Below are 16558 nucleotides of genomic sequence, written 5' to 3'. Positions count from 1 at the left end.
CTAGGGATAAAGTTTTTTTTTTTGGTTATTTCTGTCCTTGGTCCTCACGACATTTTTCTAATAATCTAATCTTTTCGGCCATTCATTAGCCCGTCAAGTGGCACAACATTTTTTGGCGTTGTTCATTTCATTGATTTTCATCTTCTCGTCTTTGATCTTGGGTGTCTAAGTTAGATTTTTGTTCGGGTGGCGACTCCACTTATTCCATTTTTTACATGAGTGTGTGCTAGGAGAAATCCAAGTAGCTTAATCGTACTCCGGATCCTGTAAAGTTTCTCAGAGTCTGATTACACACGCTCTCTTCTCGTAGACTTCTTGATAATCTCGAACAGGAGGTTCTCTCTGATATCCATTCGCTCTTCCTTGACCATCTCCAGCGAGATATCATGGAAATATTTGCCCCATGTAACTTTGCTAACATTTAGGGTCATCCCCATGATTTTTCTCAAAATGGTATCAATAAGTTGCCTTATTTTCAAGGCAATAATACAGTTCGTGTCAAAGCTCATCTAAGCACTTTTTGTGGTTGGTGGGGTAAGTGGTCTAGAGGTAACAGTCAAGAGGATGTAAAAATGAGACTTTTTTTTTTATTAGCTTAGAGCAAGATGCTTTGGAATGGTTTACAGAAAAGCCCAATAACATGTTCGATTCTTTTCAATCAATCATGAATGTGTTCAAAGATAAATTTGGAGATAGAAAAGAAGAAAGGCATTTGGTTAAGGCTATCAATATCATAAAAGAGAAAGAGAATGAGACAGTTGAAGAGTTTACTAGGAGATTTAATGGTATTATTAAGGAAATATCTCGAGATTATAAGCTTCCCTCATAAATCTCTTCTAGATTTTTACATTGATGCTTTTAATCCTGATACCTCATATGAGTTAATACGAGCTAAATCTGGTGATTATAAAGTTTGCCAAGCTTTAGCAGAAGAGCTGGAAAAGGATAAAAAGGCATCGGGGAAGTTTGAAGTTCTTGGCTTTGATAGGGTTGCAACTAAATTAAAAGAGCCCAAGGGTAAAGAAGTTAAAGAATTTGATGATGACCCTATGCACTATGCAAAAGTTATTGCAAAAACTCAAAAGCTTGGAGCTTAACCACTCGAAATTAATCTCTGACCATGCTAAGGAAATAAGTACTTTGCAGTCTAGGTTGATCCAAATGGAAAGAGCTCAAGCTGAAAATTTCCAATCTAGGAATAACAATAATCGAAGCAATAATACTTGGCAAAGAAAAGGCTAATCTAGTGAGCAGAGACCTCCCAATCCGCTTGAATCTACAAATCAAGTGAATGAGGCTCCGTCTTATTGCAGGGCATACGATGCTTTTCATGAAGAAGCCACTTGTCCCACTATTAGGAGAATTGTTGATAATGGAATATTTGGGACAAATAATCAAGTCAATGTTGTTGGTAAAGAATATCATTTGTCTCAGGAAAATTGGGTAGAAGTTAAAGAGCATAGTCAAAAAGTTAGACCTTTTACATCTTCCTGTAGTATCAATAACTTTGGCCATGAGAATGATGTGTTAGCTAAATTATTTGGTGAAAAGCCTCCATGGAGCAAGTTCTGGAAATCGCTAAAGATAAAGGGTTGACTTATGAAAGGATAAATAAGGATCAAAATGATAATTAAATTAGTTCTTAAAGTTTCAACCCTGAGTCAAGCTTTGGATTAAATATTGATTTGGGAGGATGGTTAAATAATTCAAAATTTTTGGTTCCTGTCACCGAAATAAGGAAGACTCCCTTTCCAAAAGGCCAAGTTATTAAGTGCCATTGAAGGTTATCGTATAAATGTTGCTTAGACAAAGGCTCCTAAGGCTATCTATCAGGATGCCCCTATATATTTGCAAAGTATGGACTCAGATAATAAAGAACATCAACCTTTCTTTATTACTTTGCTTGTGAATGGATATAGATTGTATAATTGCATGTTAGACTCCAGTGCTTCGGCTTGTGTTATGACCAAGAGAGTTATGGAACAACTTAACTTAAGAATTTCTAGGCCTTTTTACAAGTGCATGGGTTGATTAAGGACTTGCAAGTGCACCTATCTGTCTACCTTGACACTATGATTGTTATGGGCATCGTTGTTGTTGATGTGCTTGATGCTTGGGGTATGCTCAGAGTTGCGGGGAGTGCTCCCCCCCCTTTCGAACCCGCTCCCAATCCGCGCTCCGAGCGGGAGCGGGTCGGGAGCGCGCTCCCGATAAAACAATTTGCGCTCCTTGCCAAAATCGGGAGCGTCGCTCCTAGAGCAAAAATTACAGCTCGAGAGCGATTGCTCCCGATCACTCCTGAGCGTTAAATTTTCGCTCCGAGAGCGATTTGAGTGAAGTCGGGAGCGTTCCGCGTGGAAAAAAAATCGCGGACGCGAAAAAAAATTAATTTAAAAAATTTATGTTTTAAAATCACTTGGGGGTAAAAAAAAATTTCATTATCACTTGAATGAGTTGAGTAGACGCTCGAAAGCAAGAGCAAAAGAGCGAGGAGAAGTGAGGAGCAAGCGCCGAGGAGCAAGGAGCAAGCTTGCAAAGAGGTTAGTAACTTAGTAGTTTAGTGTTTTAAACCTTAGTTAGGTAGTAATTTAGTTTAGTTTAGTTAGTTTAATTTAGTTTATTAACTTTATTTAGTAAAAAAATCATGAATCTAAATTAAATTAATTAATCTAAATAAATTAAATTAATTTTCTCATTCATATTCCCATTCCCATTTCCATTAAATTTTGCAGATTCAAAAGCCTACAAATATCATGCATCATGGACCTGGCTATATTTCTTGGCATTTTCCTCTTCTTGGTCTCTTTTATGGTTATTATGGTGTTGGAGAGTAGGAAACGGAGGGGCCAAAATGAAGAGAGGGATGAAGAAGCTGGAGAAAGTGGATTTGATGAAAACCCCGGTGAGGAGGAGCTGGAGGAGGGTGAACATGACTCTCAGAAAACTAAACAAGACCAAACCCCATTCTGGAAATATGTTAACAGGCCTGAAGCAGGGAGAGGGGGTGGAACCACTAAATTTCATTGCCCCCATTGCAACAATAATTACACAGGTTCATACACCCGTGCCAGAAAACACTTCTGCGGGAAAATGCCATGGGATGGAGATAAACAAATAGGAATCAAAACTTGTCCAGCGGTGTCAGCAGCAGATAGAGCCAAATACATAAGGGAAGAGGAGGAAGCCCAATACAAATCTAAAAAATCAAGGGGTTTCTTTGAACCAAGCTCATAATCACAAGCACAAAGAACTCCTTCAGCATCCCTCCCAAGCCAGTGGATATGGAGGCACATGTCATCAGCTTTAAGGCGTAGAACCATATCAGATTTCCTTGATGAGGGGTGTAGGAATGATGTGGATTCAAAGGTTTATAGGTTTCTCTATGCATGTGGGATACCATTCACTGTTCTTCGCTCACCTTATTGGCACGAAATGGTTTCTGCCATAAATGATGCCCCTAAAGGATACAAGAGCCCTGGGTATGACAAGGCAAGAACCGTTGGACTTGATCATGAAAAGCAAAAATATCACATTCTTTGAATAGAATGACAAGTTCTTAACTGACCATGGGGTGTCAATTGTATTTGATGGATGGACAAATGTAAAAGGCAAGCCATTGATAAGTGTTCTTGCTGTGTTTGTTGGTGGTGCCATCTTTCTAACTGCACATGATTACTCAGACAAGTTCAGGACCGCCATCAACATTGCAGAAACATTACTTGAAACAATTGACCGTATTGGGCCATACAATGTCATCCAAGTCATCACTGATAATGCTCCTAATTGTAAGGCAGCGGGAGCAATTATTGAGGATAAATACCCCAACATATTTTGGTCTGGATGTTTGGTTCACACATTGAACCTTCTGATGGATGATGTTGTCAAGAACAAAAATGCGCAATACAAATGGATTGGTGATTTGTACAAGAAAGGCAAACAAATGATAAAATTTATTACAAATCATAGCAATACCCATGGCCTTTTTCGCAGTCACTCGAGATTGGAGTTGTTGAAGATTGCGAAGACCAGATTTGATAGCTATTACCTCACCTTCAGGCACCTTTTGAAGGTAAGAGAGTCATTGGCTAGCATGGTATCAAGTCCACATTGGCAGGTATTAAAGGAAAGGGCTACAAATGCAGCTGACAGGCGAGGTTTTGAATTGGTGGAGGAGGCCGCTCTTGATGGTCAGTTTTGGACAAGTGTGAGGCAAGTATTGGATTTCACCAAGCCCATTTATCACATGATTCAGTTTGCAGATACAAATAAACTAGTGATTGGCGAGGTGTATGAGCAGATGGATACCATGTTGGGGCAAATAAAAGATATTGTTCATAACAGAGATACCGACTTGTACAAACTGATTCATGATTGTGTGTGTGAATGGTGGAATAAACTTAATCTTCCACTACATTGGTTGGCGTATATCTTTACGCCAAAATACTACTCCACATCTTGGTTGGGCCAACCTGCACCAGGGGGTGGGATTAGGACCAAACCCCATTTAGATGCAGAGGTAACTAGTGGATATTTGCAAGCATTAGAAAAGTTGATACCTGACAGGGAGGAATGTGCAGCTGTGCGCCTTGAAATAGGCAAATACTTGAGTGGCACTGGTTTGTTTGGTAACTTCCATGTAATGGAAGACAGGGACATATTTGATTCTCTCACATGGTGGGAAACATATGGCGGCCAGGGACTTTTGCCAAAATTGGCAAAAAAAGTTCTATCATAGGTTGTAAATACTTCTTCTGCAGAGAGGTGTTGGAGCACCTACAGCTTCATACATAACGTGAAAAGAAACAGACTCAATGAAAACCGAGCAGAAAGCTTGGTTTATGTGCACTACAACTTGAGGTTGTTGAGTCATTACTGTGATCGGGCTTATGAGGATCCCACATATAAAATTTGGGACAATCACCCAGAGGATGACAATTTGGAGGATGGCACTATACATCTTGAAGAACTGGAAGAGGAACTTATAAGGGATGAAGATGAAGTAGCTACAACAAATGCCACGTCCACCATCCAGTAGCAGTGCTCGAGTTCCGAGTCTTGTTCCTTTGCTGTCGCCACCTCCATCTACACCCTCACGTGGAGGGCATGTGCCTTCTAGTTTTGGTCGTCGGTCTGTGCGGGAGACTCCTAGAAGGCCACCACTTATACTCCTGGAGACTCTTGTGGCAAGGGCCACATGTAGATTTACAGTTTACTTCTCTTTTCTAGTTTCTATTAGTTTTCATAATTGTTGAGTCTTGAGTCCTTGACTCTTGACTCTTGACTCTTTCATATCATAATGATATTTTTTGTAAACAATACATGACTGTGACAATGAAAATTTGAAGTTTGAAGTTGGCAATTATAACTCATTGGTAATGATTGTGAATTATGAATATGATGCTTCGTGAAAGACTAAAGTTGTTGCATTTCATTTCATTATTCATGTTTCATTTTATAACATTTCATTTCATGTTAATAGTTAGAAGTTAGAAATTAGAAATATCTAAGATATTATTTCTTGTAATGGTTAAACTTAGCTTACCAGTACAACTTTGGTGATCAATGATGATAAATGTTATATATTGAATTTTCAATTTTGAAAGCTTGAAGTTGAAACTTTAAGATTGAATTTGATGAATCATGATTCACGAGACTCAATATGTTGCAGTTGTAATATGTATTTTACTAACTTGTGGACATGGTTGATGAAGATTATAACTTCTAGATGATTGATGTGATATGGTTCAATGATCAATCTATGTTTTTTTTTTTTTTTTTTTTTTTTTTTATTTTTTATTTTTTTTTATTTTTCAATGTTTTTTATATCTATTCATCATTCTACATGTTTTTGTTGATGTATATGTATCAAAAATTAAAATATATATATATATATATATATATATATATATATATATATATATTTTAAATCGCTCCGGGATTCGCTCCAAAACCGGGAGCTTCTGAAAATGTCGTTCCTGCTCTTGTTTTTGCTCCCGCTTTCGCTCCCGCGCCCAAGTAACATTGGGTATGCTATTATCTAGAAAATGGGCCTCTGATCTAGGAGGAAGCATTCAGATGAATTGGTCATATGCTATGATCCCTTCTCCTAGAGGTGATGGATTTGTTAGACTCAATAGAGAGCCCGAAAGGAGATTCCATGTTGAAGATCCTAAGAGTCCCCACAATGAAATAATAAAGGAACAACCAAGCCTTGGGAATTATGCTATCTTGTCTAATTCTATAATTCCCCCAGAGGTCAAGGTTGATGAGAAAATGGGTAATTTGAAAGATAAAGTATGGTACATGTATTTTGACGGTGCATCATCTAGGCATGGTAAAGGTGTTGGAATAGTATTAAAATCTCCCCTTGGTCATGTTTTCAAATTTGCCTATAGATTGGAATTCAAAGCAACCAATAATGTTGTCAAATATGAAGCTTTGTTGTTGGGTCTTGAGTTGGCAAAGGCTTTAAGAGTTAAGCTGCTTAGTATCAAGGGAGATTTTGACTTAGTTATCATGTAGATTAAAAATAAATTTACATGTAAAAATCAAAGGTTGAAGAATTATCGAAACGTTGTATGGGATACTATGGAATACTTTGATGCCCTTGACCTTGAAGCTATCCCAAGAGAGAAAAATAGTTTGGCAGATGAACTTGCCGTAGCAGCTTCTACTTTGCAGTTATTTGATGAGTTAATAAAGGATAAAATAAAAATGGAAATTATTTTTAGACCTTCTGTTCCAGATAATTTAGAGCATTGGCAAGTTTTTGATGATGAAAAGCAAGTGATTCATTTTCTTGATAATTTGGATGAATTTGAAAGTTTTTAGATAAATTTGAAGGAGGATGGATTTGATGATCATGAAGATATTAGAGTAACACTTTGATTGACATGATACCATAAGGACGAAAGGGGAAAATAAAATGGATCCTGGCAAATTCATTGAAGTAAACATTGGTACCTCTAGTGATCCCAAAATTGTCAAAATTGGTAAGGGTACTAATGATGAAGAAAGGAAGAAGTTAACCAATTTACTTCGTGAATATCGAGATGTTTTAGCTTTTTCTTATGATGAATTAAAGGGTTATAGGGAAGATGTCATGGAGCACACTATCCCTTTGAAAGATGAAAATGCTAAACCTTTCCGTCAAAAGCTTAGGCAAATAAATCCTAAGTTGGCTCCCTTAGTCCAGAAAGAGCTTTCAAATATACTTGCAATCGACATTATTGCGCAAACTAGGCATTAGACATGGTATTCTAACCTATTGATTGTTAGAAAGAAGAATGGAACGATTAGACTTTGTGTTGACTTTAGGAACCTTAAGCTAGCATGTAAGAAGGATAATTACCCTTTGCCAAACATGGAGACCATGTTGCAAAGAGTAATTGGTTCAAGAATGATGTTGCTGCTAGATGGTTTTTTTGGGTATAATCAAGTATGGGTTAAAAAAGAAGATCAACACACGACAACTTTCAGTACACCATGGGGTACGTTTGAATCTAAGTTGCACAAAGTGCCGAAACGTTTTGGAGTTTCTGAAATGAATACGTTTAGAAATGTCACCTCCCAAAAATGGAAACATCGGTTGAAATGTTGGCCAAAATGCCATATATGTTTATATATGTAAAAACAAATTTATAAATAAGTGAATAACACATTATTTTGCAAGAAAAAAGGGAATAAGGCCCATATATGACAATTTAGAAGGAAAACCAAGTCTATATTAACTCTCATAGATGATTACATGATGGTCGAGTTTCATTGTTTTGGGTACGAGTACGCTCGGAAACGTCGGGTTCCTAGAAGTTTCGTGCAACATAGGATTGAATATATCGAATGTCGTTTGCATTAACCAATGCTGGGGCTACTTTTCAAAAGGCCATGGATTATGCCTTCAAGGATTTAATCGGAAAAATGATTGAAATGTATCTGGATGATCTTATAGTTTTCTCCAAGGATTGTATCAGTCATATAGGTCGTCTTAGGCAAGTTTTTGACAAGTGTAAAAAATTTGGGATTTCCTTGAATCCAACTAAGTCTGCCTTTGGAGTAATTGAAGGGAAATTACTTGGTCACATCATTTTCAAAGATGGGATCAAGATTGATCCTGAAAGAGTTGAGGCAATCCAAAAGATTCCCCTTCCCCATAAGCTTAAGTTCCTTCAGTCTTTCCTTGGAAAAAGAATTTTTCTTAGAATGTTTATTCCAAATTAATGCAAACGTAGCCAAGCCCATTCAAAGTCTTTTGAAGAAGGATGTAAATTTTTTATGGAAAGAAGACGACAAAAAGGCTTTTTAGGAAATCAAGGGTGTTATTGCTAAAGCTCTTGTGTTAGTTAGTCTTAACTAAAAGGATTTCATGATTTTCTCTTTCGCTTCTGATACTATTGATAGAAAAATAACGAAGGCCACGAACAACCTATTGCTTTCATTAGTAGAGCTCTTCAAAATTTTGAATTAAATTATACTACCATGGAAAAACAAGCATATGCCTTGGTCAAGTTTCTTAAGCATTTCAAGACTTATGTGGTTATTCTAAAATCATTGCTTTTGTCCCACATTCAACTGTCAAAGAAATATTCTCAAATTGATTGCTTAGGAACTCGCGCTGGGTGGGTAACTAAAATTCAAGAATATGACTTGAAGATTAGACCCACCAAGCTGGTCAAAGGTCAAGGATTGGCTGAAATGTTTACTGAAGGAAATGAGAAAGCTCTTGGTTTGATTTGTCTTAACAATTCACCTTCACCTGAGCTGCAAAGGTTAGGATAGCATGATTGGTATAAGGACATCATGTCTTGATCATTTAGTTGCTCATAAAAGAAGGTCTCTTAGATTAAAAGCAACCAAGTATTGCCTTATGAAGGATGGCCTTGGATGGAGAAATCTTGAGGGTATTATACTTAGATGTGTTGATGAAATTGAGTCCAAGAAGTTGATTCTTGAGTTTCACTCAGGGTTTTGTGGTGGTGCTGCTAGAACTATTTCCTACAAAATTCTGAGAGTTGGATATTATTGGCCTTCAATTTTTTGTGATGTGCATAAATTTCTTAGAAGTTGCCAAGCCTCTATATAACAATAGGTGACCATAACAACTATGTCATAATTAGATGTTTAATTCAACCAAATATATAACGATCTCCACAATAGTCTCTTAGTGAATCTCTCTAGTGCTCTTCATGCCTAACATCTCTCTTTTCTTCTCATCATTGATTCCTTCGTAGACTTAGATGCTTGGTCTACATTATAGCAAATGCATCATATTATTCATGATTCACCATCGAGAAACACTCGTTTTGAGAAGGCAGTTTAACTTGCTAATTTTTCCTCACCACCACTTATTTTCTCTTACTCCTCCATCTTGCATCTTCGCTGCATGTTGCAGCCGTAGTATTCAAAACCTACATGTTCGAACCTTAAATTGGTCAAACAGATCTGTTCATTAGGACGCACCTTCAAATTAGTTGAAAAACGAGGTCATCTAGGGCTAGGAGGTGTTTTTTGGGTTTGACTGGCCATAAACCAGTTGGTTTATGACATAACCAACCGATTTTTCCATAAAGCAATTGGTTCTGTCATAAATCGACTGCTTTATTGACACGCTGCTTGCGAACCCCACATAAGGTTGTTTCACAGTTTTTCAAGTGGTTTTGAGGGAAACTAGGGGTTCTTTCCCTCTGAAAACAACCTCTAGAAGCCTGTAAAAGGATGTCTCCCCTCTCATTTGCCTCACACATCTCATTTGTAATATTTGTGTGCTTCATTGTGAACTTGGAGAGTGTTGAGTTTTTGCTGGAGAAGTAGAACAACCGAGAGTTTTGGCTGAGTGGTAGCCACCATGCTTCAAAATCCTAAGGCAACTGCGTGGGCTCATTGTGATATGATTGATGGAAAAATGAATTGCAAATATCACCAAAAATATATTGAAGGAGGCGATATTGACCAATGTTATCAAAGCAAGAGCGGTAATCGAAATGGTAGACCCCTTAGACTGGGAACTAGTCAGAACCGAACGGAAACTAGTAAAAAAATGAGACCAAAAGCCCAGTCAACCAAAAACACATCAAATATTCAAATTTTAAAGAAAAACATATATATTTATGTGCATCCATACAAATCCAAACCATTTATACACATATAAGCAAAATGTCTCATTTATATAGCATGTATGGGTACACAACCAAAATAACACTGAGTGCAATCCATCTCTAAATTGAGAATACATCGGCAAACAACCTCCACATGGTCTCTGGCATCCAAAAAAGTTATGCCACAACAAATCCTACATATCATCAAAATCATTCCCTATATTGGGGTCCTTGTCATCAATATCATCGTGTAAGCATTAAAATAAGATAGAAAAATCATGGTAAATTCAAGATTTTGTTTGAGTGATGGGTATTTTTTTTAGTAGGCTCTTGGTAAAAGAGTTCGACAACCAATGCCATTGACATCAAGTTACATAAAGGGCTTGGTGCTCTTGATTAAATACTAGTTCCATCCCTCATACATGACAAAATCCAACGTAGCGTTGCAATCCCTCGAATCCTGAAATCTTGGAAAACTGTTTAGTTTGCTGGATTTTGAGTGAGATCTAAAATTCTACTTTCTCCATATGAAATCCAATGAGGTTAGAACCACTCTCAAACATTTTCAGTCATTTCATGGTAATGTTAAAAATTTAAGTAAAATGATGAAAATGAAAGATAAAGGAGAATGTCATTTTTACTTGAAGAATTTAACATTACCATGAACTACATAGCATTAGTAGGGCAATATAGTCAAATAATAGGCCTCCCCTGTCATAAATCATTGCATTTAAAAAAAAATCGTGTTCAAAGGGTCCTTGGTAGCAATGTATAAAACCAGTCAGTTTAGTATTGAACTTGTTGGTTCAATAAAACAAGGTTAGATCGCTACCAAATCGGCTGGTTTCGTACAAGAACCAACTGGTTTCATACAAGAACCAACTGGTTTCATACAAGAACCAACCGGTTTCGTACAAGAACTGGTCGGTTTCAAATTCACCGGTTTCATAGAAAAACTGGTTGGTTTGGTAATTAACTGGCCAAAAACGGTTCAGGACACTGGTCTAAACCGATTTTGGCTTCAAACAGGTTGGACCAACCGGTTCACACCAGTTTGGTACGGTCTTGATAACACTGGTATTTACAGGTTCAAACAACACTTGGCTGTGATAGGAGGCCATGTAAAGCTATGTAGAGCTCCAAATGAAGTAATAGGGCATATTAGGGAAGAGTACCTTCATAAGTTTGAGACTCAAGTCAGTCAATTAGTTGAGAAGTTTGTGCCTCAAGCAGTTGAAAAGTTTGAGAGTGGAGACTCAACTGACTAAGTTTGATCATGATTAGTAGCAACCATGTTGATCACTAATATGTAGACTTGTAGTAGGCAAATGGCCCCATAGCTTGTAGAATTGTTTTTGGACTCTAGAGGCCATTTAGAGCCTCATTGATTATTTATTTTGTTGCTGATTTGTATTGCACTAGGTGCCTATTGTAGGACAATAGTTGTATATTGAATATTGTATAAAAGAATTGATGAGATGATTACAAATGAGGATGAGGGTTTGCTTATATACCCTAGGCAGGTGTCCCTTTATGAACGGTCATGTCCTTAGGGACATACCTCTTCACTAATTAATTAATAATTAATAATCATTTATAATGTGTTATTATTATTTACATTTACATTATTTATATCTATATTTTATTCATAACATGATCTTTCTCTCGGTCTGGTTTTTTGTAAGTGATTTAACTAAAAGAAAACCTTGTCCTCCTTCAGGAAGTATATCCAGGTCTTCTTGGAGAAGTCATCTATGAAGGTCATATAATAATGTTATTCAGTCAATGTCACTGCTTACATGGGCCCACACATTAGGATTGACATGCTTAGAAAGGTTGTCTTGGCATACTTTCCTAATGCACAACCTTTGTACACATCATGTTGCTTGACATTGAGCTTTGGAAGTTGTGTCACGATCTCATTGAGCAAATTGAGTCTCTATGGTGCAGATGAGCCATTGTCATGTGCCGGAACTTGCCCAACTCTCCGTTGCAACTTACCAACGCTTGTGCAAGCTCAAACTGAAGTTTGAATAGGTTACCTTTTTTCTCTCTTATCACCTTGGCTATCCTAAAATCTTTAGGCCGAATGTATACCTTGCCATTCTCAAAGGTCACAATATAGCCCTTATCTTCCAAGGTTGAAACATAAATTAGAGTTTTGGTCTTTCATGGAATATACAATACATCTTCCACTGGCAAGGGTTTGCCAAACTCCCATTGAAACTTGATAGTGCCAACTCTAGTTTCCTTGTCCCCAAGTTCTTTGTAGAAGTCAATTTTTTCTCCTTCAAGCTATTGAAATACTCGTTCACTCTTGTCATGTGGCAAGAAGCCTCACTAAAAATATACCACACGTTGTTGGCTACTGAACTTGAGAGATGGGAAATGAGTGAAACCTCATTTTCAAATCTAGGTATAAATTTTTCCACTTTAGCTGGAGCAGTAACCTTCTTATTTTGCTTGCACTTTTTGTTATTAGGGCATTGGCTGGTGAAGTGTCATGGCTGATGACAAGCAAAACACTTTATCTTACTAGGGTCCTTCTTCTTCTCACCTTTAGAAGTCGACCCATTATATGGCCCTTTGCCCTCATCTTACCCTTATCAGTTAGGGCAATATTTTATTCCTTCTCAAATTTCTTCTTATGGTCACCATGTTGAGTGCCTTCTTTGATCTCTTTTTGTATGAAATCGTCTTACATTCTTTCCCAAGTCGGAAGGTGCTCTCGACCCATGAAGCATTTGACGAAGACATCCCACTGTTTTGTAAAGTTGTTCCAGACTATACACACTACTTCTAGTTTAGGTATTATTTCTCTTACAATCACCATCTCATCCTGTAGTTGAGTGATCTTGGTCAAATAGGAAGCTACGACCTCACCTTTAGACATTCTTGTGTTGTGTTGCTAGTTCCTTAGTACCATCTTTTGGCTTTGATAATCGCTTTGGTAAACCTTGGTGTGCGCATCCCATATTTCTTTCATTTGACTTCTCAAACAAATGTGGAATAAGGTGGTCCTTGAGTCCATTTACAATGATCCTCTACACCCTTGCTTCTTTCATCTTGTGCAGGTCTATATAAATAGGATTTGAGACGGGTTGAACAATAGTGGTGTTTACAAAGCTCCACAACTTGTTTTCCATTAGGACGACTGTGATTCAGACCCTCTATTGAAGATAATTTGAGGACCCTTCCAATTTGTATTGATAACAAATATTAGTAGCCATGATAGACTAAACCCTTAAACACTTGCTTGCTAAACGCTTGCAATTTCTTGAACTGGGACTTATCCCAAACACGCTTGGTTTTGTTCTTAGAGATTACTGCTCTAATACCGTGTTAGTTTTCGTGAACCCAGGTCAGATTTAATGTCCAATAAAATTATACCCAGAACAAAAATAAAAAAATAATTTCTTTAGATCTGAATTTTATGACAAGAAATACACTGGGTTTATACCTCAGTATGCACAACATAAATAAATAAACAAAAATCCGGACACATAAAAGTTATTTGATACAATTTTAACATGGAAACCCCAATGTGGGGAAAACCAACAAACTTGGGCATTTTATTCAGCTTCAGAAGATTGATTACAACGAGTGTTTTTGAAGAAATTTACAGTAACAATTATACTAAAAAGGTTAGTAGACCAATAATACAGCCTAAAATGCATGTTGTAAGTGAGAAACGAGAGTTGATTATTACTCAATTGTTTTTGCTGCAAATTCGTACAACTGCTGGCCAGCTGAGTATTTGGACTTCTAATTGTTTGGATTTGTGTATGGAAACATGCATGTTGGCTTGTAGCAACAGATTAGAGCCAATTAATTACATGTAGAGCAGGTATATGTCTTGTGAGTTTTTATTAGCAAGTGTTAGTTACCTGATTTGTCTTCTATTTATAATTCTGTTTCAGTTTAGATAATGAATATGATTATTGTTATGTTGATTTCGAGATGTCAATAATGAAAAGATATGGATATACATAATACATATCGATGACAAATTTTAAGGTATATACTAGATGCCGAATGCGAAGCCGTTTCTCGGCACTTGTCCTAATGACCTAATCAGTTTATGTTTCAACTGTTCTTTAAAATTTGTTTGTACCTTCTTTCAAAGTATCTTCAATATTTCTGCAATTTCCTCTCATCATTTGCACTATCGTGGCAATTAGTAAACCAATTTTCTCTTGAAATTTGCTTGTAATTGTCCGTTCACTTTTGAAGTGACAATTCAAAATCCGTGCCATTCTATAGTTGTTTACAATTTTCATTGGCAGTGGTCTTGTAATATGAAATTTGACTTGCGTTCAACTGTTCGTCAAATTCCTTACTTACGGGTATGGTTCTAACATAATTAACCAGGTGTAATACCAATTGGCGATATCTTGATATCAGTTTGGGTAGACCTATATGGCAATGTGTTTTGCATAAAGACATTTCACTCCTTTCCACATTAAAATAATATTTGCTTGAATTTTGAAAATCAAAATAAGGTATTTTACTTCTTTCTAAAATGATGTACGAAGCAGTTACATACAATTACAGCGGCTCTTTGTTAAGTGGTTACTTCCTTTTGATCCAACTGCAGAATTTGTTTTGAGTAATTGACAGTAGCGAGAAATGGAGTTACTAATAAAATACATTGCAAGATGTAAATTGTATTCTCTAATATTCTATCTTGACAACATGCTGTTGTGGGTTTATTCTTTTGCTTTCTGGTTCTATTTTGAAATGTTAATCCAATTTTGTTTATCGAAACATGCTGTTGTTAGTCTTTTCTTGCTTTGTTTTTCTGTTCCTATTTTGAAATGTATTCCAATGTTGGTTCCTTTGTTGCCTGCTCCTATGGTTTGTTGACGCTTGTGGAAAATCTGAGCTTTGTGTTGTACCCTTAACTCAGTTGTGTTTTATTTATTTATTTACTTATTTTTTATTTTATTTAATTCTTTGTGCAAGGCTTTGTATGTTCCTTACACCCATCCGATGCTGCAGCTGTTTGATGGTATATTTTCATGCATGTTTCAAGCTCTAGGATTTGTTGTATACGAAGGTTTGTGCATTTCATCAGAGATTAATTCAGAACATTTAAAAATTTGGGTATCTCTTATAATGCAGGCTATTCATTCCACTTGCAATGTGCCCACCATGAAAATAAACTAACTGAAGACGGAGAGCTCATCTATCAGGTTGTCTCTTTAGGTACATTGCACAAGGTAGCTCCAGATTGGATGAAAGAAGAAATTATCTTCAGCGTAGCTCAAGTAAATGTCTTTATGGACAGATTATTGCAAGTGGTTAAAGGGCATGGACATAAATTCGTTATGAGAAGATGAGTTGGTGGTGTCAGTTGTGGGTTTCATGTTCACAGATCGTTATTTATTCAGATTGTTGGAGCAGTCACTTTTTTGGTTGATGTCATATGTAAATTACTGATGACTAGAAGAATTATTCTTCTTTGTTGTACACAATTTCAGAGCAATACACAATGCATGCAAAATGATGTGGGCGGGTACCTGTGTTTCCTATCAGGTTCCTTCAGGGCTTTTGCCATATAGCACTTGAGCTGCTGCTTACATGAAGGGTGGAAACTCGGAAGATAAGTGTTGCTTGTGCTATGGGTCTATCTTTCTTCTGAATAGTGAAGTTATTGTTCAACTTTCAATAGATGCTGATCTGACCAAGCATTCCTATAGAGTCAGTCCTGTATGCAACCTTGTTAGGCTGGTGCTACATAACTAGGCCTTGCGGTTGGCACTAGTTTAGCACCTTTTTGTGGTATTCATTTCTTCTATTTTTCAGCATAGGTGGCAGTTAAATTTTTTCTTGTGATTTTAGTGGAGCTGGTTGTACAAATAATATTGTTGGAACAAAATATCATTTTCTATATGCTGGCAGTTGTTTCTGTTGAGATTGGTCTCATATTTTTGTTCAGTTCCTCAAATTACTGAGTTGTCTTCTGCTTTGAAATTTTTTGTCCTAAAATGAATTTACAGTACAGATTTATTTTCGTAGTTTCCTTTGTAGATTTCCTCCCAATTTATACCGGCTGATATAATTGAACATGGTCAATGGATCAGTCTTTTGACTTTCCTCTGCATAAGCATATATGTCCAACATTATCTTATATTATCTGTAAAATTCAACCTTTGTACACAGTCTTGTGAAGAAAAATCGATGCATAAGTAAACAAACTATGCTGAGACATGTGCATGGTACAGATTTAAGACAATCTTTTTAACCGACTATGAAGTAGAAAATGTTCAGAATAATTGCAAAAGTGCATTACAAAAGGAAGAATGTGATTGTACTCATCTTACTTTATTTACAGTTGGAAAACTTAACTCAGTTGTCAAACCAACAGTTGGGACAACCATCACTGTTTGCTCTTCCCAAATGCAGGTTGACTCATCATTGGTATTCAAAGTTTTGTACCCATCTTACTACTTGGATGATGTATT

At 36.7% G+C, this 16558-nt stretch overlaps 1 protein-coding gene across 3 annotated transcripts in view; it reads left to right on the top strand.

Moving 5' to 3' along the window:
* Positions 1 to 16008, top strand: part of LOC149259929 (uncharacterized) — a 61069-nt gene extending 45061 nt beyond the window's left edge. For 2 of the 3 annotated variants that reach the window (XM_089419380.1, XM_089419389.1), the window contains exon 10: positions 15216 to 16008. In XM_089419380.1, the coding sequence (XP_089275506.1) occupies positions 15216 to 15433 (218 nt within the window). In that variant the 3' untranslated portion in view covers positions 15434 to 16008. Of the gene's footprint in view, positions 1 to 15056; positions 15103 to 15215 lie in introns of all 3 variants that reach the window. The other variant, XM_089419393.1, reaches the window with a different exon arrangement.
* Positions 16009 to 16558: the final 550 nt, after the last annotated feature.

This window comes from Pinus tabuliformis, chromosome 6 (genome assembly GCF_031772625.1).
Source record: "Pinus tabuliformis cultivar Carrire ecotype Pingquan chromosome 6, CPIR1, whole genome shotgun sequence".
In the NCBI taxonomy this organism is placed as follows: Eukaryota; Viridiplantae; Streptophyta; class Pinopsida; order Pinales; family Pinaceae; genus Pinus; species Pinus tabuliformis.
This window is presented reverse-complemented; position numbering and strand designations above follow the sequence as displayed.